The sequence below is a fragment of the Neofelis nebulosa genome, chromosome 1 (genome assembly GCF_028018385.1).
Source record: "Neofelis nebulosa isolate mNeoNeb1 chromosome 1, mNeoNeb1.pri, whole genome shotgun sequence".
Taxonomy (NCBI): Eukaryota; Metazoa; Chordata; class Mammalia; order Carnivora; family Felidae; genus Neofelis; species Neofelis nebulosa.
The window spans coordinates 233631916-233656006 of NC_080782.1; the positions used below are offsets into that span (position 1 = coordinate 233631916).

At 44.3% G+C, this 24091-nt stretch overlaps 1 protein-coding gene across 3 annotated transcripts in view; it reads right to left on the reverse strand.

Annotated features, from left to right (window-relative positions):
• Window positions 1-24091, reverse strand: part of B3GLCT (beta 3-glucosyltransferase) — a 108009-nt gene that overhangs the window by 69166 nt on the left and 14752 nt on the right. Inside the window, exons 2-6 of one of the 3 annotated variants that reach the window (XM_058688189.1) lie at window positions 23627-23666; window positions 23374-23510; window positions 17256-17365; window positions 912-988; window positions 349-460 (exon numbers count right to left, since the gene is read on the reverse strand). In XM_058688189.1, coding sequence (XP_058544172.1) covers window positions 349-460; window positions 912-958 — 159 coding nt within the window. In that variant the 5' untranslated portion in view covers window positions 959-988; window positions 17256-17365; window positions 23374-23510; window positions 23627-23666. The remainder of the gene's footprint in view (window positions 1-348; window positions 461-911; window positions 989-17255; window positions 17366-23373; window positions 23511-23626; window positions 23667-24091) is intronic. The other 2 variants (XM_058688178.1, XM_058688196.1) reach the window with 2 other exon arrangements.

The window sequence follows — 24091 nt, forward strand, 5'->3', positions numbered from 1 at the left end:
AAATACTCCCATCTAAAATAATACGTGGTCATCGTTGACAAAGAGAAATAAGCAATTTAAACTTATTTCTTAACTCTGGGTTATAGCTTTTTAACTCTCTGAAATTGCTAACACCTATAAATAGATTGGTTTCATTTAAAAAGGGTTCCTTATAAGTTCTATCCCTCTGAAAGCGACAGAAACCTCAAAGAGAAATGATTCAACACTGCTTCGAGACAGTCAACTGTTATTTCATTCTTTCTCATTTTAAACTAAGTGGTTTTATTAGATTGGCAAACCTCTTAAAATTAAATCTTCTCTTAAGCATTTCTTCCAATAGATAAATACTGGTATTGACATTGTATTCACCTTGGATGGGTCATATCTTCTGAGTGTTTCTAAGAGTTCTGGAATTTGTATTCTTGTCTCTTCTTCACAGAAGAAAATCCATGATGAATTTCTGCTATACGTTACAGAAAAGCTGACAAAGAGAAATAGGTTATGGTAATCACTTCTATAAAATGAGTTTATAATAAAGTTTAAAACTGACAAGCAGGATGAAAGACACAAAATGGCAAGAAATCTAGATTTTTCCCCTGTATTTTCCTTCAATGTATAGTTTCAAAAGCCAGATACTAATAGTTTGTCAAACAGCTAGAATTCTTAAATTCTCTCTGTAACACCACCAGTCCAGAAAGGAGACAATTACAAATGTAACTATCAAATATATCAACATTTTACCTTTTAAGAAAGCAATATATTTAAAAATAGAAGCCATTCATGGTTAAAAGAATCAAGAAATCTGGGTAACGTAGTAGTCATAAAAAAAACAGAGTTCAAATTCTCTTGACTCTGAGGAAAAACACACTCAATAAGAGGAGTGAACGTTCAGGTGGAAACGTCAAACTTCACACATTTCAAATTAAACATACTGTGGTAACAACGGAAGTATGGTCCATGCACCCTCCTGCTTAGACATCTGATGAAGAAGGAGGACTCTTGGGAGTTCCTGAAGAAACATTATCAAAGAGAGGAAATAAATAAAAGTACGATATGATCACTCTGATTAAAAAAAGAAAACACTCAATTTCTACATGCAGGTTATTTTTAGAGACCTGACATTTTACTCTCCTAACTACTTTCTTTTTTCTTCTCTTCAGGAGCTACTAGAAACGAAGGATGTTGGCTGGATCCACACAATCTCTTTGTCATCCAGGCATAAAACAGTGCAGAGGGCCTCGAAGAAGGGTCCCCACTGGTACCGGAGCTGACCTGAAATTTGCAGACTCGCAAAGGCGACCGGGAGGGAAGAGCCCAGAAGCAACCAGGCATAACGCAGAGGCACAGAAACAGATTTCACCGTGTAGACATCACAGGTAGCAGATGGAAAATAAAACCCTTCAGCTGAACAAAAGAGTATATATAATATCCCGTTTATCTCATGGAAAAAAAAAAATTTAAGTGCCCTAAAAAAAGCTAAAACACCATGGTAAGGAAGAGTTTGGGGCGTAAATACTAGAAATATAATCCTTAAGTACTCAGTCAATGATAGTAACGATAGAATTTTAAAACTTACAAACATAGGAGGAACTAAGATTCAGAAATAAGACACAACTATGGTTAAATATGCATAAACACCAAGAGAGATTAATATGATTCAGGCTATGAATGTCAGCTTTGAAGTAAAGCACTATTCAATATATTTCACGTTATCACAAGCCCAAAGTCAGCTATATGATACGCTTGAACACCACCCTCCCAACAAACTTTAGTATATTCTGTGTTTTATTCTATTTCCTGGTAACTGTTGCAGACAAAAGACTTATGTAGAAAAGAATTATTAAGAATAAATGCCTAAATATTGGAACTATTACAACACTAATGTAGATTCCACACCAGCCTTTAAGTTCATATAAAGAATGGTTTTCAATATAAATACTTGGAATTATCAAATAAAGCTTCACTTATTTTATGTAGTATTTATTTTAACTTTCATGTACAAATATGAAATGCAAGAACAGTAATGAAAGGTTAAGTCAGACTAACAATATGGCATGTCAGAGAGAAAAAAACACCCGAAAGGCTGAATTAGCAGTTAATTACTCAGTAAAATTCAGGGCTTTCCTGCTGTTGATTATGAATTATGCAGTAGTTTCCAGTGACTTTTAAGAAATGGCTATATATGTATTATATATATTTATACCACATGTATATTCATGAGGGATTATATAAGAACAGAAATCATGTGTGAAGAGAACTAATATTATTAATAGTTGCATAAAACTTTCAAATAACTATGGCAGCATGTTAATACGAACCAGCCAGAAAAGAAACATAGCAAATACTTTAAAAGGCTTTATAAGAAAATAAGTAGCGAATGAGCTATTGTGTAACAACTGAAAGTGTAATAATAAAGACTTCGAAACAATGGAAACGTCTTTATGTTAAATGGAAAAACAGACATGATTCTAAATACGTAAAATAAATTCACATATGAACAGAGACTAGGAAGGAACCAGAAAAATGAAAACATTTGTGTCAAGATGACCAAAGTATTACATCGATGCTTTTAAAATCCTTTAATGGAGTTAAAACACAGTTTAGTTTTAAAAATTTCTTGAGGAAAAATGAATACACCTCCAAATCCTTCCATACAAGTCCTATCCTTCCCGGTTATGGGAAATAATATAGGTGATGTCACCGGGTATCACGAAAAGGCTGTAAAAGGGCACCTTCCCGGCAAGGATGCAAAGACAGACTTATGAATAACCTCTGTCACAACAATAAAAGTGAAAAGGCAAAGTCTTAGCACAAAGGAGCTAAATTCTACTGTAAAATGAACTCTATGGATTACTAGTGGATTACACTAGCGAATTATAATCATCCCTGTCTCCATTCTTTTTTGTTTACTGAATCATATACCTGGGTTTCAGATCTGTTTCAGTCAGTGAACACAAAAACGGCAATCCAGCTTTCTGTACCCATCCCACCTCCCAATAGAAACATTCCAAAACCTAGGGGGCTATGTTGATACCTGTCTCCAAAGGTGTGTGAATGCCCTTGTCTCAAAAATATGTCTACCATGACATTCAGAAACCTGGTCTCAGCCACATGCAGAAGGATGAAACTAGACCACTTTCTCACACCACTCACAAAAATAAACTCAAAATGGATGAAGGACCTGAATGTGAGACAGGAAACCATCAAAACCCTAGAGGAGAAAGCCGGCAACAACTTCTTTGACCTCAGCTGCAGCAATTTCTTACTTGACACATCTCCAAAGGCAAGGGAATTAAAAGCAAAACTGAACTATTGGGACCTCATGAAGATAAAAAGCTTCTGCACTGCAAAGGAAACAATCAACAAAACTAAAAGACCACCAACGGAATGGGAAAAGATGTTTGCAGATGACATATCAGACAAAGGGCTAGTATCCAAACTCTATAAAGAACTCACCAAACTCCACACCCAAAAAAACAAATAATCCAGTGAAGAAATGGGCAGAAGACGTGAACAGACACTTTTCCAAAAAAGACATCCAGATGGCCAACAGGCACATGAAAAGATGCTCAATGTCCCTCCTCATCAGGGAAATACAAATCAAAACCACACTCAGATATCACCTCATGCCAGTCAGAGTGGCCAAAATGAACAAATCAGGAGACTATAGATGCTGGCGAGGATGTGGAGAAATGGGAACCCTCTTGCACGGTTGGTGGGAATGCAAACCGGTGCAGCTGCTCTGGAAAACAGTGTGGAGGCTCCTCAAAAAATTAAAAATAGACCTACCCTATGACCCAGAAGTAGCACTGCTAGGAATTTACCCAAGGGATACAGGAGTGCTGATGCATAGGGGCACATGTATCCCAATGTTTATAGCAGCACTTTCAACAATAGCCAAATTATGGAGAGAGCCTAAATGTCCACCAACTGACGAATGGATAAAGAGATTGTGGTTTATATACACAATGGAATACTACTTGGCAATGAGAAAGAATGAAATCTGGCCATTTGCAGCAACGTGGATGGAACTGGAGGGTATTATGCTAAGTGAAATAAGTCATACAGAGAAAGACAGATACCATATATTTTCACTCATAGGTGGATCTTGAGAAACTTAACAGAAGACCATGGGGGAGGGGAAGGGGGGAAAAAAAGTTACAGAGAGGGAGGGAGGCAAACCATAAGAGACTCTTGGATACTGAGAACAAACTGAGGGTTGATGGGGGGTGGGGAAGGGGAAAGAAAGTGATGGGCATTGAGGAGGGCACTTGTTGGGATGAGCACGGGGCGTTGTATGGAAACCAATTTGTCAATAAATTATATTAAAAAAAAAAAAAAGAAACCTGGTCTTACCTCTTGATTAACCCAAGGCCATTTCAATTATAAACAAATCTTCATCCACTAACCCCCAAGAAGGCCCAAGAGCTTTTATTCTTGTTTTTTATACACACATATGTGTATACGTGTGTATCTATATACAACGTACATGCACATGTGTGTGTGTGTGTGTGTGTGTGTGTGTGTATATATATATATATATATATATACTGTGTGTATATATATATATATATATACACACACATATACATATATCCTGTGTGTGAATATGGATGCACACATGTTCACATGTGTTAGCACTAAGAAAAAATAATTTTTTTAAGAAAAAATAATTTAAAAGGTCACAATAAAATTTTCCACCAAATGATCTTCTCTCAGTTTTGACTACTCGGAATTGTAATAATTTATGCTCTATTTGTCTGTTACAAATAACACCACCACCAGATTTAGACCTCCTTACAGGTGCCATATCACCAGCTTACAGCACTTTCATACGCAATGCAAGTTTTTTAATATGTAACTGGGTGGATGACTACGAGAGTTTTCAAGTGAAATATCAAGGAGAAAGAAAATAAGAAAATGCTGCATCAGCAGAGCCATTTGGAATAAAAGCTACAGTAAAGGCGCCCACGCGTGCAGCACTGCCTGCCGTCAACCTAAAGGATGCCTATTCACCAAACAATGCTACTATTTCAAACCTAAAAGGTAAGGCAAAATTGTGTCAATAATGAGACAATGAGGGGTGCCTGGCTGGCTCAGTCAGTGGAGCGTGCGACTCTTGATCTCAGGGCTGTAGGTTCAAGCCCCACGTTGGGTGTAGAGATTACTTAAAAATAACCTCTTTAATTAAAAAAAAAAAAAATGAGATAATGCCATAAGAGAGGCAGGCATAAACGGGCTACAAACAGGGCCTACTGTGGGCAAACGAGAGAAAAGGAAAAGAAAATGAAAAAACTGACCACAGTTCACCTAAACTGCTTATATCAACTCTACTCGTGTCATTGAACCCGTCTGCCATTGCTTCCAGCATCTACCGGTCCCCTCACCAGTGCTTTGAGGTCAGAAAGCCCACTGGACATGCCGTCAGTGCTTCCTTTGAACGCGTTTTGGATCAAGGCATATGTTCGCACTTAAAGCCCCTAACATTTAAGAAGAGCAAACAAACACCTTCAAAACCAACGGTCCCATTCGTTCCCTGGCTCTGACACAAACCCATTGCCTTCGTTTGGCAAAGGGGTTCGATTCCACAGCTGAGCATCCTGACAGTGATCTGTGAATGGAGATGGCCCTTCATTCTTGATATGGAAGCAAAATCACGAAAATTTATGTCTAGAAACACGAATAGTATGAAAGAACCAACATTTAAACATGGACGAAAACAGCTCAATACTTTAACCATCATAAATAACTTCACTAGGCAAAGTTGGTCTTGAATCACTTTACTCTTCGAGCCTGTGTCTGGAAAGAATTCAACAAATTTAAGTTCATGCCACCAGCCTTTTCCCTTCTCTACGGACTGTTTCCCAATATTTGTAACTTGCCCCTACCTTAATTCAGAGTATAAACCTAGCAGAACAGGAGTTCATGGTCCAATTCGGTCTCAACATTCAGACCAAGTACTAAATTTGAAAGCAAAAGCCAAGGCTTTTGTTCAGTATTAGGCAATCGTTCTGAAAGACTGAATCCTGTTTTAAGACTGATTCCAGTTCAACTGCACTTCCAAATTCCAACTATTATATAGCCCTTAGGCACTGAACTGAGCTTTTAGACAAACACATGAATTATGATGAAAATTAACATCTGTTTATTGTTATGAGAAGGAGGTATATCTTATAGGATGCTGATAAAGGTGTATGATATGCTGGTTGGAACACATATCAGACAGATTTACTAGTCTTTAAAAATCCGGTATTCATTTATGAACCAGTAGATTATATGTGATGCTGTAATAACGTGTCTTCCAGGAACCTGAGCCTATATTTAAAAAACATATATATTTTTTTCCAGGTACCTGTCTTAATCGCTATCTTTTCCTCACAAGAGAAAAATATTACCTCGTTATTTATAAAATTTATTTTTATTAACTCTTTATTTTGAAATACATTACTAAATACATTTTTATAGCTCAAATAAATCTGTGTTAACTAATCATTCATTCACGAAAGGCAGTACAGCTGAGTATTTAAGGACCTGATTTCTAGAGCCAAGGTACTTGCATCAGAGTTCTTGCTCTGGCTCCTCTGAGACGTGCAACCTTGAGCAACTTGTTTGCCCTGTCTGTGACTCTGTTATCTCATCATTCGTGTGGGGACAGCCACGGTCCTGGGTACCAAGGAAGTTAATACATGCCACACATTTGGCACGTGCTGTGCACGTGATGGTTAATATAAACATTGATTTTACAATATTTGTTGCACAACTACTATGTGCCAAGCACTGTTCTTTTTCTTTAAGTTTATTTATTTTGAGAGAGAGAGTGCGCTCAGGGAAAGTTGGCTGTGCTCACTGCTGCGCTGCCCAGCTCTTGTCTCCATCTGGTACCCAGACCCCAGCCCCACGTATCGTATCGGAGATCTCACCAGTCCCTGCAACCCCACCTCGCTAAACATAAACTCACGCGTTAGCTCCCAGAGGGGCTCCCTTTTCCTTTTATTCCCTCTTTCCCGGACACCCGGTGAGACCCACGATTACCACCCCCCCCACCCCTCCCCCCCGTTGCTGCAGGCAGGAGTCTAGCAAACTCTTCACTGTGTTCGAGGCTCAGTTCAAATGCCACAACAAAGCCTTCGCTGACATTTCCAGGCGGGGCCGGGGGCCTCCTTGCCGGTGTTCTGGGAGTGTGGTACCGCTGCTGCTTCACAGGGCCACATGCAGCGTCTCCCCTACTAGAATGAGCCTCCGGGAGGTGGGGCTTGCAGGGGGCACAGGCCTGCCGTCTACACCGACTCACCCACAAGAGGCCATCCTGCTCGGCATCGCCCACCTCTAGCACCCCGTCCCCAAGCAGCACTTAGCTTCTCTGCACCCTTGCAGGTGCTGGCCCTTAACTTGGTCCCCACCGTACAGCTCTAGCCACTGTGTACCAACGTCACTACCAAGTCAGCGAGCTCTAAAGCGACCGACTGTGGGCCCCTGGCTCCAGACTCAGTCCCGCGTGGCCACATCTGACTGGCCACACTCCATCACGGGCTGCCCTCCCCTGAGCTGGGGAGACCCGGCATCTGGCCTCTGATGTTCTTGCTGGGCCAAGCCCCGGGCTCCCACCGGATGCACACGGGACAGTGTTCTCCAAGACAGGGAAGGGGTTCAGATGCTACGCAGCCAAAAGGAGACAGATGCTCCCAACACGGCCTCCTCCACAGTGCTATGAATTCATAGCTGCTCAGGAACTGCCCCTGAGGCAATGTGAGTCTCACTGTCCTATTTTTTCCTGGGGCGTCTTGCCCAGGTCCTGGCTTAAAGTAAGTTTTCAATGAGGATTCAGTAAATGAACGGATGAATAAATTCTTACTCGACGGCAACGTCATAAAGTCTCCAGTTTAATAATTAATGTGATGTCTTACCACCTATCAGTTAGTACAAGAAATGAACCTTTAGTAGGTAATTAAGCATCCAGCCGCTCTCTCCTCAAAAGAGAACTTTAGTGGTAGCCAGTGACACTCCCAAAGCTAGCCTTTCAATGAAGGACCTCATGCTGTCTCCTGGGCAATAAAAACATTTCTAAAAGCAGGAAACGCAAAACCGTTGTACTCAAACTTCCTCACACTGATCTATGAGAGGTTTTGCTCTGGCTTTCCTGCCTTATCTCACGAAAATGAGGTTTTTCTAAACTAATGAACCAAAGAGACTAACTCTCCTCAAGAAAATAGTGACCTACAGGGGCACCTGGGTGGCTCAGTCGGTTGAGCGTCCGACTTCGGCTCAGGTCATGATCTCACGGTTTGTGGGTTCGAGCCCCGCGTCAGGCTCTGTGCTGACAGCGCAGAGCCTGGAGCCTGCTTCAGATTCTGTCTGTCTGTCTCTCTCTCTCTGTCCCTCCTCCACTCATGCTCTGTCTCTCTCTCCTTCGGAAATAAACATTAAAAAAATTATTAAAAAAAAGAAAATAGTGACTTACAAAACTTTCCACGAACAAGGAAAAGATATCATGTATTCATTCAGGTTGAGATTCATCCAGGTTTTAAATAAAGTTTGTACGGTAAAAGAAGGCAATAAAATTAGAAGGGTCTGTTCTTTTCGAAAGCCATTTAGTTGGGGGTGGGGAGAGCAGAGAGGTTTCTAAGCAGCTGCTTCGGCTCCATTTGTCCCAAAGCAGAAAATATAACCCAGCATCTGCCAAATGTAACGTATACAGCTTCAACATTCCCCCACCCCACCCCCAGAAAAAACTCATAAGCGTGTCCCACCTCTGAACTTTCTTTTCTGTATCTGCGGGTTGCCTTAAAAACAGAAAAATAATGTACCTGTACTTCTGCCCATATTTGTCTCAGCGAGAACTCGGGACTCCCCTGTCTCCTGCACTCACCCCTACAGGGGCTGACTTCCCCACTCCCCACTCAAAGTGGTTCCCCAACCAAGCACGACCCTTGCCCTGTGCTATGTGTGGCTGAGCTCACACTTCACAGTCTTCAAAGCAGTGTCTGAATCTTCGTTTTACTAGAACCTACTAAAAACGCCATGATGATGCTTTGTATTCTGTCCTTTATTGTTTCCAATCTAATCTTATTTTGAAAATTCCTTCGGAGAACAATACTGGTTTCTGTAACTTTAGGCAAGTGTTAACACCTAAGGCTTCTGAGGCTACTGTAAAAATGATCATGGTCCAGGATCCCCTGGGTTTCCTGGATCCCAGGTCCCAGAAGGGAAAAGATGACTTTCAGAGGACCGCCTCTCCACCAAAACATAAACACAAGATACTCCCAGAGTGTCTTCATCAGAGGCTAGGATATGTTCCCACTTCAAGTAAACAAATGTGTGTGTGTGTGTGTGTGTGTGGGTGTGTGTGTGTGTGTGCGCGCGCGCGTGCACACCCACAAGTATTTTCACACAAATGTCCATTCAAAAAGGAAGTTTCTTAGGTTCAAAAAACAGAAGTCAAATCATAACACACACACAACACAGATGCTATGCACATAGTAGGCATTTAACAGGAAATACTGGTTTCGTCTCCTGATTAAGAGATTTCCTGATTAATTAACTTCCCGATTCACAGACTGTTGCACAGACTCTCCGTATGGGTTTCTGTCAGCCTCACCTCCACGTGGCTTTTTGACTGTGCACCTCTTTAAAGAGCCAACCTTTGGGTAACTTCACATTATCCTTCCATCTGTAATGCAGGGAGGAAAAAAAAAATCTAAGGAAAGAAAAGAGCACTTCTTCAGAGTCTGTACCCTCGTATCTACAGATCTGCATTTAGGAACCCCCTATTCAACCACATCCCCCTTCTCACTGACTTTATTTCCAATCTAAAAAGACCACTCGCTACACGTCCCCCTGTGAACACATCTTTTCGCATCACCCAAACTGCTCCAAAAATCCCAGCTGCCACCTGGCATCTTAAAAGTAAGCCCTCCTGGGGCGCCAGCGAGGCTCAGTGGGTAAGGCGTCCCACGTTGGCTCAGGTCATGATCTCGTGGTGCGGGGGGGAGGGAGCCTCACATCGGGCTCTGCGCTGACAGTGAGGAGCCTGCTTCAGAGTCTCTCTTTCTCCCTCTCTCTCTGCCCCTCCCCCACTCACGCTTTTTTTTCCTCTCTCTCGCTCTCAAAATAAATACACTTTAAAAATAATAACACTAAAAGTAAGCCTTCCTGGGGCGCCTGGGTGGCGCAGTCAGTTAAGCGTCCGACTTCAGCCAGGTCACGATCTCGCAGTCCGTGAGTTCGAGCCCCGCGTCGGGCTCTGGGCCGACGGCTCGGAGCCTGGAGCCTGTTTCCGATTCTGTGTCTCCCTCTCTCTCTGCCCCTCCCCAGTTCATGCTCTGTCTCTCTCTGTCCCAAAAATAAATAAAAAACGTTGAAAAAAAAAAAATTTAAATAAATAAATAAATAAATAAATAAATAAATAAATAAATAAAAGTAAGCCTTCCTGACAAGTTGTCTTTGTCTTCCAGTTCCAGCTTCCGTGCTCTGCACGGACATCCCTCCGGCTCACTTTCCCCTTTCTCACCTTCCTCTCACGTGACTTGACACACCTTCCATCTTTGTCCTCTCAGGCTTCACGTGTACAAGGAAAACATTATTAACGTGTGCTTTTTACATACTGCTCTACGGCTTTGATGGCCTCAAACGGGCCGTCTAAAGGGCCCTGCGTATTGTCTAGAGATGTCCTGTTACATTCGTAAGTACCCAATACAACCACAGATGTCCAATTAATAGTTGCCAGATATTTTTTTTTTTTTAATTTTTTTTTCAACTTTTTTATTTTTTTTTTTTTTATTTTTTTGGGGACAGAGAGAGACAGAGCATGAACGGGGAGGGGCAGAGAGAGAGGGAGACACAGAATCGGAAACAGGCTCCAGGCTCCGAGCCGTCGGCCCAGAGCCCGACGCGGGGCTCGAACTCACGGACCGCGAGATCGTGACCTGGCTGAAGTCGGACGCTTAACCGACTGCGCCACCCAGGCGCCCCTAGTTGTCAGATATTTTTAAATGCTTATCTTGGACTTCTCTTACCTACTTAATGATACAGTCGCTTCTACCAGGAAACAGGTACCATCTACCTCGTAAGTGCCGCAAAGAGCTAGCGTACCTTTTGGAACCCTTCCCTCCACGGCAATCAAGAACGGCACTCTGCTCAGAGACGAGCACTTGGTGAAGTCTGCAGTCTCAGCGATTAGGAGAAACACATAGCTATAAACCACAGAGCCATGATAAGCTGCATCGTAAGCGTCAACACTGGAGACGGGAATGATAACCCACAACGACTCGAATTATTTTAGCCGCAACCTCCCATACAGCACTAAGTTTCAGACGGAAAGTTAGTTTAGGCTCCTGGTTTTATCTTCACATTTAGATGAATGAAAAATGTTTGTGTTTTTAATAAGACCTCATTTTAGCCCCTTGAGGCAAAACAGGCGCAGGTAATGACTTGCCAAAGCAAAGAGAACAGCTAGAAGCAGATGCATAATCACAGGAACCATTAAATTTTTGCACCTTAATTTTTGGCAGATTTTGCAGTCAAGTACAACCTGACAAGAGTAATGAATAAACAGCAGTTCTAGACATCTGGTAGTGTGGGAGGAATAGATATTTTGGGCTATCAGATAAATATTCAAATGATAAAACTTACTGTTGATCCCTCCCTCGGCAAGCAACTTTTGTGAATGCTCATGGTGGGCAAATCTCTGGGGAACCTGAACACTGCACGGTCCAGATCCCAAGTGACACGAGGGCCCCAGACATGCTGTTCAGTTAGAGGCACGGCGCACGCCTGCCAAACCGTGGGACTGACCCCTCCACGAAGGAGCAAGCCAGCTCCCCATCACAGTGCTGGGGAGGTCCTGACAACCTCTGTCTTAGACTCTCCTTTTCTCCCCTCCCATGGCGGATGAATTAGCCGTCAATTCTTTCTCAGGAATATGTCAATTTCGAAGAACAAGTCCCAGCTCAATTTTAAGCAGGGAACCATACCTGCCTCTTAAAGGGGCTTTGCCCCACCCCCCATGTTTTGTGCATCTCAACATTTAATTCTCTGAATTTAACCTTATTGCTCAGTGTTCATGTAGTTCTAGATCAGGCAAGCTCGCCATTGCCCCAAGTATTGTCTGTAGACCCTATGTTAGCTGTCAACAAGTCTTTGGATCTTTAAAATTCAGCTTTTGGGGCGCCTGGGTGGCGCAGTCGGTTAAGCGTCCGACTTCAGCCAGGTCACGATCTCGCGCTCCGTGAGTTCGAGCCCCGCGCCAGGCTCTGGGCTGATGGCTGAGAGCCTGGAGCCTGTTTCTGATTCTGTGTCTCCCTCTCTCTCTGCCCCTCCCCCGTTCATGCTCTGTCTCTCTCTGTCCCAAAAATAAAAAACGTTGAAATAAAATTCAGCTTTTAATCACATATATGGCAAAAAAAAAAAAAAAAAAAAACCCTATAAGGAGAAAAAATGAACCAATATCAGGTCCAGTTGCAGACTCTAAAATCTTTCTGGCCATTTCAGCTACGAAAAGGCTGGATCTTAGGAGCAAACTAAATCCAAGTGTTAAAAGTTTTGTCAAAACTACCTCAGTATTCGTAGCTGACTTCCATCCTAGGAAAGAGTTTCAGAATAAGAAAAATAGACTACCTTACAATTAAAGGGAAGCTTCTTTATTGCTTTAGTCTAGACTCCATTTATTATCACAGAAATCAAATGCTGGAAAAGAAGGGTTTGCTTAATGATGTTGCTTAATTACGGGTCTTTAAACGTAAAACCAACATTGCCACCTAGTGGCAATCGAAGGCACCTACTAAACATGTCTAAACTGCAAACTGTAAACGTAAAGGACAATAAAAATTAAGTATAAGCAAACTGAAAACACAAGCATAAATTAGAGTGCTAGAAGAGGTATATACTTCAGTGAAATGGAACTGCTTTCTAAGCTTTAAAAGCTGAGAAAAACGTATCCGTGAAAATAACCGTTCCTAACACTGTGGGTGTGTGGCATTTCGCTAGGTGCCGCAGGGGGAGACAAGAAGAGGTACAGAGGTCTTGCCTCCCTCCAGATTCTGAAGGCAGGACAGATGCCCAAGAGGAGAAAGGGCACTGCGGGGGAGCCCATGCGGAATACCAAAAGAGCACCCCCGAAAGTAGTGCCCGTGGATGAAAACAGCCGTCATGGTAGACCAAGGTTACCAGAGAAGACACGGAGGAGAGGCTGTCAAAGTAACAATAATAATATTCCGCCTTAAAAAGGAGGCAGGGGCACCCGGGGGGCTCAGTCGGTCGAGCACCTGACTCCTGATTTTGGCTCAGTTCGTGATCTCACAGTCGTGAGGTCAAGCCCCAAGTCGGGCTCCGCACCGAGCGTGCAGCCTGCAACTTAAAAGGGAGGAGGCCCTGTCACAGGCTACAACATGGATGAACCTCTTGACAACATTACCACATTAAGTACAATAAGCCGGTAAAAAAAAAAAAAAAAAAAAAAAAAAAAAAGACAAATACTGTGAGATGCCACTTATAGGAGGTACATAGAGCAGTCAGATTCACAGAGACAAAGCGGAAGTAGGTGGTTGCCAAGAGGTGAGGGAAAAGGAAATGTACAATTGTTGTTTAATGGGTATGAAGTTTCCGTTGGAAAGACAAAAGTTCTGGAAGTTGGTTACACAGCGTGAATGTACTTTACAGTACTTAAAAACGTTTGCGGGCAAATTTTATGTTATTTTTTTTTTCTTACCACAATGAAGAATAACAATAACAACAGCGTCTGCGACGGCAAAGCACTCTGGGTGTGGATGCCTCCCGAGGTAAGTGCGCAGGCAGGACAGGCGCACAAGACGAACCCAGTGAAATGGACGTTTTGAGACCCTCAATTACAAGCTCTGTCTTGGGAACAGGGTAGTATTGATCACTGTTTGAAAGGCTATTCCTTCAGGTTCCCTGACCTCAGACAACGCACCTTCTGTGTTTCACGCACTCCTTCTGTCTCCCCAGAAACTGCTCCCACTCTGCCAGGCCCCCAGATCCTGGTTTTTCCCAGGCTCCCACTGCTCCCCTGAAAGCAGCACCTTCGGGCTTTCAGCTACTACCTGGGTACGTTCCCGATTCCAAATCCACCACCTTCGGGTCAAAGGTTTCTCCTGAGTTTAAAGCGAACAAAATCCAGGCTCGGGCAGCTGACACCTCCACCTGAGACTTCATCTATAGCAACCAGAAGTCATCTGCACCCTGCAAACCTGCCAATCCCATCCTCCACCTCAGATGGTAGCCCCGTCCCTCCACACCAGACCTAGCGGGGCACTGGTCCTGACGCCTCCTGAGGCCTTCGCCCAAACTCCCCGGGTGTGGCTTCAAATCACCCCCAACTGCCCCCACTCCCCCCAGCTCCACTCCTCACCCCCGGCCCGGCACTTCCCAAACTGCCTGTGACAAAGCACCAGCAGCGGTCTACACCCCCATTTCGGGCCACGTTAGCTTAGATTAGGCTCCTTGCCCCGGTCTTGGGTCTGCTCAGCTGCCTTCCTCACAACCACCAGAGTGACGGCTTTAAACGCAGAGCCAACGGGTTGAGCCTAATGGCTCTCCCTACCAGTCATGTTTGCCCCGGGCGGGGGGGGGGGGGGGGGGGGGGGGGTGCTTTCAGTAACAGTGACTACGGGCTCCTCCTGCGTGTACTGCCATGTCTTGGATCTCTAAGAAACACTTCTCAAATGCCCAGAGGGCGTCCTGAGAGGTCCTGAGAAGTCCTGAGAAAGGTCTGGGTCCTTAACAGGACACACAGCTCCTCTGTGGTCAGGTCCCTACCTGACCTTCCAGGTTGGCACCCACACTGCCCACCTCCTGCACAACACGCTGCTGCCTTGACCTGGCTGTCGACAGAGAAAGCCTCCCGGCTCCCTCTCCCCCTCCTTAACCACACTAGTACCTAATTTTTCATTTACTTGTTTTTATCATGCTGTGGTAAGAACACTTAACACGGGCTCTTACAACTTTTAAGCGTAGGACGGAGTACTGCCAGCTGTAGGCACGATGCTGGAATGCGAGTCCTTGATGTGTAAACAAAATCCTGACTTTAGCGGAGATGTCACTTTGTCTCTTCTTCCTTTTAGTGATTAGAGCTCCTTGAGTCCTGAGTGGATCCAAAGGCCACCGACTAGATATTACCCTTTCCAGCCTCAGTGTGCCATGTGATTATGTCCTGGACAACGGTCTGCAGGGGAAATGATGTGTACAACTTCACGGTCACATCCCTAAAAGGAAACCGGTTGTCCTCCACACCCTGGAATGTGAATGTAGTGGGGGTAAACCAGTTCCAACCATGCCAGGGAGGACAAGACACCTCAGCCCCATGGGAAAATAAGAAAACAGAAGGAATCTGGAGCTGAGCTGCCCACCCCCAGCCCACCCACTAAGTCAACCATTCGTGAGGGGAAGTGCATCTCCACCTTCCTTAAGTCATGGCCATGTTGTCTGTGTTAAAGCAGTCCGGTGAATTTTCTTCTTCTTTTCCACGTGGTCCCTCAAAGACTCACCCACCCATGAGATCACATTTCCCTAGCCCCAACTCAGACTCAATTTCTTTTTACTCATTTCCCTACACTCTGGTTCCACTGGGAGAGGTCAAATAGGTATTCTAGTTAATAGGAGAGGGGTTTTGACCACTATCAATTTAAGAATTAACAAAAAAATGTTCAAATGGGTAACATAATCTACTTAAAGTAAGTTTTAACCTTAATTTGTTCAATTTCCTCTGGATTCGATTCAACTGCCATATGTTGACCTGCCCTCTAGGTTTAAGGTGCGACGGAGGAAGCAAAAGCCGAGTCACCTGGAGTAAATGGGGGAGACACAGAATCCAAACCACATGACTCTGCCTCTGTAAGAGGGAAGGTATTTCTGAGAGCAAGGACACCTACGGGCACGTAGGGATACACATGCTCTTAATTCATATATGAGTAAGCCACACATAACTCTGTCCTGATGTCATCCCTGCTTCCACGATCTGGGGTAACTGCCAAGGCCCGACTGAGCAAAATTCCATTAACGCCTGCCCGGACCCAAGTGAGGGATTATTCAGGCTACCGATTCCCCACTAGTGCCTTTACCAGAGCGAACGGAAGACCAGTCGAGGTTGCCGCACGTCTGCCTCTCTGATGAAATCAGACAAGGTTTAGTAGAAGAAAATCTCCAAAAGTCGGGTTTCCAGACAAGGAAGAATTTTAAATGCATCAAGCTGCTCCTATAACCAGTTACCAAAAAAAAAAAAAAAAAAAAATCTGCTTTGGGCACGTAAGGCTTTGTCTCCCTCGAGAAGGTACAATGCTCCAAGTAGGGAAACAAAGGACCCATCCTCACAAGGATGCTGGGAGGTTGGATGACTTGTACACGTAAAACATTTAAAGATTAAGCACAACTAAACCTTATTCTCAGCAGCGTCTCTGCCTTGAATCCCATTAAGGCTGCTAATTTTTCCATTGATATTTCCAATCCTTTATTTATCCCAGCACCCACCAACAGAGAGAAAGCACATTTCCCGTCAAAGCGATGCCGAGAGAGCTGAGGGATGGCATTTATCTACAGACAAGCACTTCTGTCTTGAAGGCCATGGTAATGCAGTGTGGCGAGTAGGCTTGGAGGAATCTTTTTTTCTTTTTTTTTGCTCGGCTAAAGAAGAAAGCACCTCTGTGGGAAGAGAAGAAGGTAGGTCTTCCTTTACTCAACCTGCCAGCATTACTCATAACAGCTTTAGATTCAGTTCATGCCTATTTTAAATATTATTAAAATGTACCTGCATGGGTCGATCTTTCTCTTCTTAATCCTTCTTGGATATTACATTACAAATCAACTCAAAGGCTCAATTAATGATATCCAATTAAAAAAAGAGATTAAGAGACTCACGGAGGAAACATCACACTAAGGTTAATGAAAATGTTACTTCGACATGAAAATTGCCTTAGAACCTGGTACTAAAATTTTGAACATTAATTATCTCTGCTATTTTAAGCCCTGCTTTTAAAATGTTACTCCTTCCCCTTCTTTTTCTCACACTATATGGCAAAACCACAACTGTCCTACACAATTACATAAGTCTCTTAAATTTAACAAAATCAGAAAAATTTACAAGATGATGCTTGGAGCATTAGGAATTAACTAGGGCATTTTAAACACCAGTCAATATAAAATAGGCAAAACAAGTCAGACAAGTTATTTTCATCTGAATGAAACTAATTCTCTACAGATGGAGTACTTTGGAAAACACAAATGTATCAACAAAGAAGTAAGGAGCAGACATCCCAGTCATTGCTACCTACCTGTGTAAGATTTGCCGCTTGCTTTAAGATGCTTTGTTTTAACTGTTCTGCTCTCTTTGCATGAAAAGAATTACTTTGACTCTGGATGACAAATACAATTCCTTTTAAATCTAGAACCAAAGGAAAAAAAAATTTTTTTTTCAGGTATTTATTTTTCAGCAACTGAAATAAACTCAAAAATAAGGCAAGCCTTCAGGCTATAAACTCTTAGGGGGGGAAAATCGATTTAAATGTAATCACAGTGACAAAATCTCTTTTTACAATGATCTCTGAAACATCCTCCCTTAGAAGTGAGCAGGTTAAAAAAAAAAAAAAAAGAAGTGAGCGGGTAAATGAGTTCGCTGTCCTAGATCAAACCCGTGGTAACAAACCGTGAGTCTGCGCCTGCATCTGTCCAAAGAATGACTATGAATGTGAGAAAGTATGAGAATGTCTAGAACACTAGCCTCCCCAGCAGCTGAGACTCTTGTCTGCCACGAGCCTTCCAAAAATTTCCACATCATCCTCCATTGTACTGTCGCTGTTATGGGTTGAAGCGTGTCTCCCAAACTGTGTATGCTGGAGTCCTGATGCCCAGGACCTCAGAATGTGACCTTATTTGGACCCAGGTCTTCACAAAGGTAATCGAGGTAAAGTGAGGTCGTTAGTGGAGGTGCTCACCCGATCATATTTGGTGAAAAGAGAAAATGTGGACACAGACGCACGGAAGGAAGAGGATACAAAGCCACAGGGAGAAGACAGCGATCTACAAGCCGAGGAGAAAGTTCCTCAGAACAAAGCAACCCCTGCCCGCCCCTTGATCGGAGACTTCTACCCTTTGAAACTGTGAGGCGGATTTCTGCTGTTTAAGCCACACAACTGGCGGTACCTCGATTCGGCAGCCCTCGCAGACGTACGCACTACCTCAAGAATATTCTGGATGACTCTTCAAGGTGACATTCACCAGTGGCTGCTCCTGTCCCATGAGCTCACAAGAGCTTGCAAATAAATACCTCAATAATCTCTACCCCGCTTCACGAGGCACCTAGCCCGAATGAAGTGTTATCTCCAGGAAAACAGCCACAATTCCACAGCAGCAGGGCGTTGGCAAGAAGCGTGGCATAAAAGTCCGTCTCCAACAACACTGGAAATATTTGCCAGCCGTCTAGAGACTCACCTCAGGGCGGCCAACTTTCTTGCAACGGCTAGCAAAGTAGGAAACCTCGCACGCTAGGCCCACCTGACCCGGGACGACTATCGGAGGTCTTGCCAGTGAAGAGGGTTGCTCAGTCCCCACGGCGGAGAAGCACATGAGGTCCTGAGCTTGCAATAAAGCAACACATAGAAACGGCCATCGTGTGTTGGCAGAAGGCAGACTTCACGTAAACTGCTGCCTCCAGCCAGGTTTACAGCAACGAACGTGGTGACCTGACCCCCGCCATGTGCCTTTCCCTTTAACAGCTCGACTCAGGGACATAATCTGGTTTTAATTTTATTCCATTATATTTTATTGCTCTTCTGTTCAGTTCTATAGTTCCACTCATTTATTCACTCACTCCGATATTCATACAACAAATAGCTCCACAATGAGCCATCTAGATCCTAAAAATAAGCCAAAATGCTCTTTGGTTAAGACTCAATAAAAAATTTAAAAGGAAATGCTCAACAACCTACTGAATATGACCTAATTCTTTTCCTTTAGGAATTTATATACATATGAACATTCCACATACCTACCTCTATTTCAAATCAGCTTCTTGGCTCTATAAATAGGACACACAGATAAGCCCTAAACGGGTGTCTTATATTTCAACTGAAATGTAATTTTCAATCTACTATATCTGAAACATTAATGTAAGTGACATATCAAAAAAGGGGTGATCAAGGCTTGCTTTTGTTAAAAATGGAATAAACTTCAGAGAATGATTTTTGCAAAATTTAATAGAGCTGAAGATGCACATTCCCAATGACCCAGAAACTCCACTCCTACTAATCATCCTTGAGAAACTTGCATAGGTGTAAAAACAAGGATATAGGACAGGAGAGCTCACAGCAGGACGGTGTAAAAGGAAAAAGTTTGAGGCAACTCAAAACCCGCTAACAAGATACACAAATTAGAATACTATACAGCAATAAAAACTGCATCGATCCAGATGGATATTATAGATGAGTCGTATAGACTGAAAAAAAAAAAAAAAGCCACAAAGGCACAACTATATAAATCAATCGTTTGTGAAAAGATACACACAAATATATAGAAGATGGATATATACTATATGGATGCATATATATCATGTATGATGTAAAAATATAAAAGATTCCATGAGAATGCTATAAACACCATATCAAGATAATAGTAAAAAAGCTTCAGCTGTGTTAGGAGTATTCTATTCCTTAAACTAGGTGGTAACTACCTGGATATCACTGTATTACTCTTTGTAGCTTCCTGTATGTTCACGATAATTCATAACAGAGGTTTTAAAAGAGCAAATCCATCTGCCAAAACGTTAATCCTGCAGTAATCAACTCCTGCCATTTCTTCTACCAGATCAGCAAAACTCCCACTGTTCCCACAAAGACAACAGTTCCTCCATGTGGAGAAGAGGCTTTGCAAGAAGAAAAAAAGGGAGTTATTCCCCTCTGCTTATGCCCGAGTCGTGTGCTATGAGCTGTATTTGTTTTTTCTGCATCTAAGAAACCATCACCTTCCTTTTGCTCATGCCTTGATCACGCACGCTAGGTGCACTCACCCAGCAAACATCTCGAAGCCTGTGCTGAGTGCAAGGCTCTGGCACACAGAGGTGAGCAAGCACAGTCCCATCACATCCGGGCCTGAGTCTAGTGCAGAAGGCAGAAGGCAGCCATTCCAATATGGAGCCAAGTGCAAAACTGAGGGAGCACAGAGGGGGAACATGTGCAAGCAGAGCTCCTGGAAAGGGCCCTTTCCTGAGTTCCCTTTAAAATGCAGCAATTTTCAGAGCACCTGGGTGGCTCAGTCGGCTAACCATCCAACTTCAGCTCAAGTCATGATCTGACGGTTTCACGGGTTCAAGCCCCGTGTCAGGCTCTGTGCACTGACCGTCTGGAAACTGCTTGGGATTCTCTCTCTCTCTCTCTCTCTCTCTCTCTCTCTCTCTCTCTCTCTCTCCCCTCCCCCCCTCCCGCCCCCGCTTGCACTCTTTCTCAAAATAAGAAAATAATTTTAAAAAATGTTTTTAAATTTAAAATAAATAAATAAAATGCAGCGATTTTCTGCAGACTCGGGCACAGAGGGTAGCAGACCAGTGGCAGAGAAGGAAGTGGGGTTATCACAGAGCCCACGGCCCGCCTTATCTCTGCAGCATCAGGAGTAGGTGAATCTGTCAAGCATTTCTGAGAAGAAGATGAAGGGAACAGTCCACGATAAAGTTAGAGAGGGAAGCTGGGTCCAGAGAGGGAGGCTGGCTCAGCCAGATCTGAGCATGAAGGACAAGTGCCACACTAAGAGGGTGGAGCTAGAGATTAGCAGCTTTCAAACTGGGGAAGGGCCACAGAGCCATCCGGGATCCCAGAGAGTGGGGCCTTCCCAGAAGAAGGGACAGGGACACTGTGTCCTGGGGATGCCCCAAGAAGGGATGGGAGGACCTTCCCGACAGAGGGGACAGCAAGGGGAATTATGGCCCTGAACACAGTAACAGGTATGGCTAGGAAGTCGGATGTACATGGGGCAGTTACTAGTGAGGAGACAAAAAAGTAAGGGTCTACCCAACCCAGTTCCTAAAGCCCTGTTAATAATGAATGACAGAAAATCAATGACACGCCATTCAGCCCCACCTCCATTCCGGGAAAAACAAGCAAACAAACAAACAAACAAACAGGCTAGCACAGTTAGGTGCTGAAAATCACTTGTACACTTAATTTACTGATGTTCTTTACAGCAGCTGCAAGAAATATTTTGCTGGGGCGCCTGGGTGGCGCAGTCGGTTAAGCGTCCGACTTCAGCCAGGTCACGATCTCGCGGTCCGGTCCGTGAGTTCGAGCCCCGCGTCAGGCTCTGGACTGACGGCTCAGAGCCTGGAGCCTGCTTCCGATTCTGTGTCTCCCTCTCTCTCTGCCCCTCCCCCGTTCATGCTCTGTCTCTCTCTGTCCCAAAAATAAATAAAAAACGTTGAAAAAAAAAATTAAAAAAAAAAAAAAAAAAAAAAAAAAGAAATATTTTGCTGACAGAGATCCTAAGCCCCCCAAACTGGGTCACATTCTGGCTGAGTCCAGACCCCAGGGCCCACCTTGGCCGCCGTCTTCTCTGCCTGTGCTGCCCCCACTGACTCCTGAGCTCCCACTGCCCAGTCAGTGGAGCTAAGTAAGACAATCCTACTAGTTCCTCATCACTTCCCTTGAACTTCTCTGAACTCACTGCCATCTGCCATCAGCAAACACCGTCACAACTCAAGACGGACTGCCCTTGCTCTCCTCCGGGATGGCAGAAGAAACGGGTTGCCCACTAAGTGCCTGACAATAATGAGGGGCATAGTGGTCTAGAAAGGAAGAAAAGGAAGCCAGTCAAGGCTAGGAAAGGACCGTTGCGGTTCTGAGACCAAGGGTGAGCTGCAGAGCATTAAGGAAAGGTGACAGAACCAAGGAGGTGGTCAGAGAAGATCCCTGAGGGAGAAACATTCTTCGAAGAAAAAGCAAACAAAGGTTCTCTATTCTTCAGCTGCTGAGCACCTATAGCGTGCCAACCGCTCTACGAAGCGCCAGTCTTTCCTGGTCAGACGTCATCTAGAAACACGGATTTCATCGTGACAGGAAATAGCGTGGGGTTCTTCTGATAAAAGCGAAAGCGCTAGAGACCTTAAATACGCAGGCACGCACGCGCGCACACACACACACACACACACACACACACACACACACACGTGCAGAGCCACTCCAATTGTGTTTTACTTGGTGAGAACGACATTCGCCCATGAATCTACTGACGAGGCAGTGAGCCCAAACAGAAAGCAGGCCTCCTTGCCCTGGGAGGAGGCCCTGGGAGTCGGCCGCGACTCTGATCCTTCTGGGAGGACTGCTTTTGTAGGCCCCCCACCCGGGGCCTGCAGACCCATGTTAACCCTGTGGGCAAATAAGCCTCCTGGGTCTTGTTCGGACATGCTGATACCAAGGTACGCATCACTAGATTTGACCACTTGTCAGAGCAAGGATGTTGACTTACTTATCCAGGCAACTTCCCCTTGGCACTTTCAAGCCCATGTTCCAGACTAGCATCATTAGTTCATTTAATAACCATTTTCTATAAGGAGCCCTATCAGCTACCATAGAATAAACCAATGCCCCACCCACAAGGGTTGACAGCTGACAGAACATCTCCACGTGGGGAGGAGTGGCTGAGCCATACAGGGTGTCGTGATACAAAGAAGAAAAGGCAATGACCCAACGTCGTTCCTTAAATATGCAGTCTCAGAGCGGAAGTCTCCGACCCATGCCCCCGTGGTCCCTTGCATGCCCGGGCCCCAGTATAGGCCATCCTGCCCCTTCCACCCGGGGAGCCTCTCCTGCCATCTAGACCCTGCAGAGCCCAGCCCCACACAAGGCAGGCCTAGAGAGGAAAGTGTACCCTTCCCCTCCTGTCCAAGGCCCACCTTGTAGGTCTCCATGGCCTACCCTGGGATGACTGACGTCGACAAAGTTCACACCCTTTGGGAAGAGACCCAACATGCAGACATCAGTCTTATGCTCTCACACTGAGGCATATTTCTCACAGCTGAAGAAGAAGAAGGAGGAGGAGGAGGAGGAGGAGGAGGAGGAGGAGGAGGAGGGAGAAGAAGAAGAAAAAACTGATGTCGTGGTTACATTTTTGAAGATGCTTACAATATCCTGAAAGGGAGGACAAAATAGGGTGAACACGGGCCGGGATGGAAGTGTAGGGGTGTCCACAAAGTCACAAGTCGCTGCTTCTGCGCCAGGGTTCTCGGGATGGGTTTGACAAAAGTGATTGGCAAGCTAACCTGTAGGGGAAACAGTGTCTGCCCGTCAACAAGTGACTCTGGCTCCAGGCCGAGGTCAGCGGGCCTCTCACATCAGACACTGTGCCCTGCTCACCTCCGCGGCCCCCACAGCCGCCACCACGCATAGCCGTCTGCCCTCATTGGAAACTCACCAAATGGTGGCCAAGGACATCAAATCTAACATACGAGTTGTCGTTTCCAATACAAATCATGAGCCACTATGTCAATCTGAAAAGTGTTCTCCCCGTGTCTTCGGGAGAGACCAGAACATTTGCACAGCGATCTTCACCTCATAAATAAAATCAGAAGGAGAAATTCACTTCACTGAAATATAATTTATAAGAAACGTACCTGGGCACATACTCATAAGTTAAAAAAAAAAAAAAAAAAAAAGTCATTACTTACCTACGTCACTCTTCCTTGAGATACCACCTTTCTCCAAATTCTGTATTTTAGACAAAAGAGAAAAAGGTAAGTCAGGTAAGTCTCGTCGTATACCATAGCTAGCAAAACACCAAATACATATGAACGGCACGCAGCAACATTTGGGGACGACGCGGACGACGAGAGCTTGACAATGCTCCCTAACGAAACAGACGAAAACTTAGGAGGGAGGGAACAGCAACGACGTACTTCTGCATCCTGGTGGGAGCCTCCTACGGGGCTACCCCTTTCCTACGTGATTTTGGGCAAGTCACTGGGCCTCTCGCCTTCTGTGTCAAATGGAGCTAACACTTAACTGGTTCCCACTGGTCTTGGGAGAGTTCACTTAAAACCCCGTAAAGTCAAAAGCATGGCAAACCAAACGGAGACCGTATCGATGCCGCGAGTGTGTGTTTCCCATGAAGAGGACCTCCACTAATTATGGTA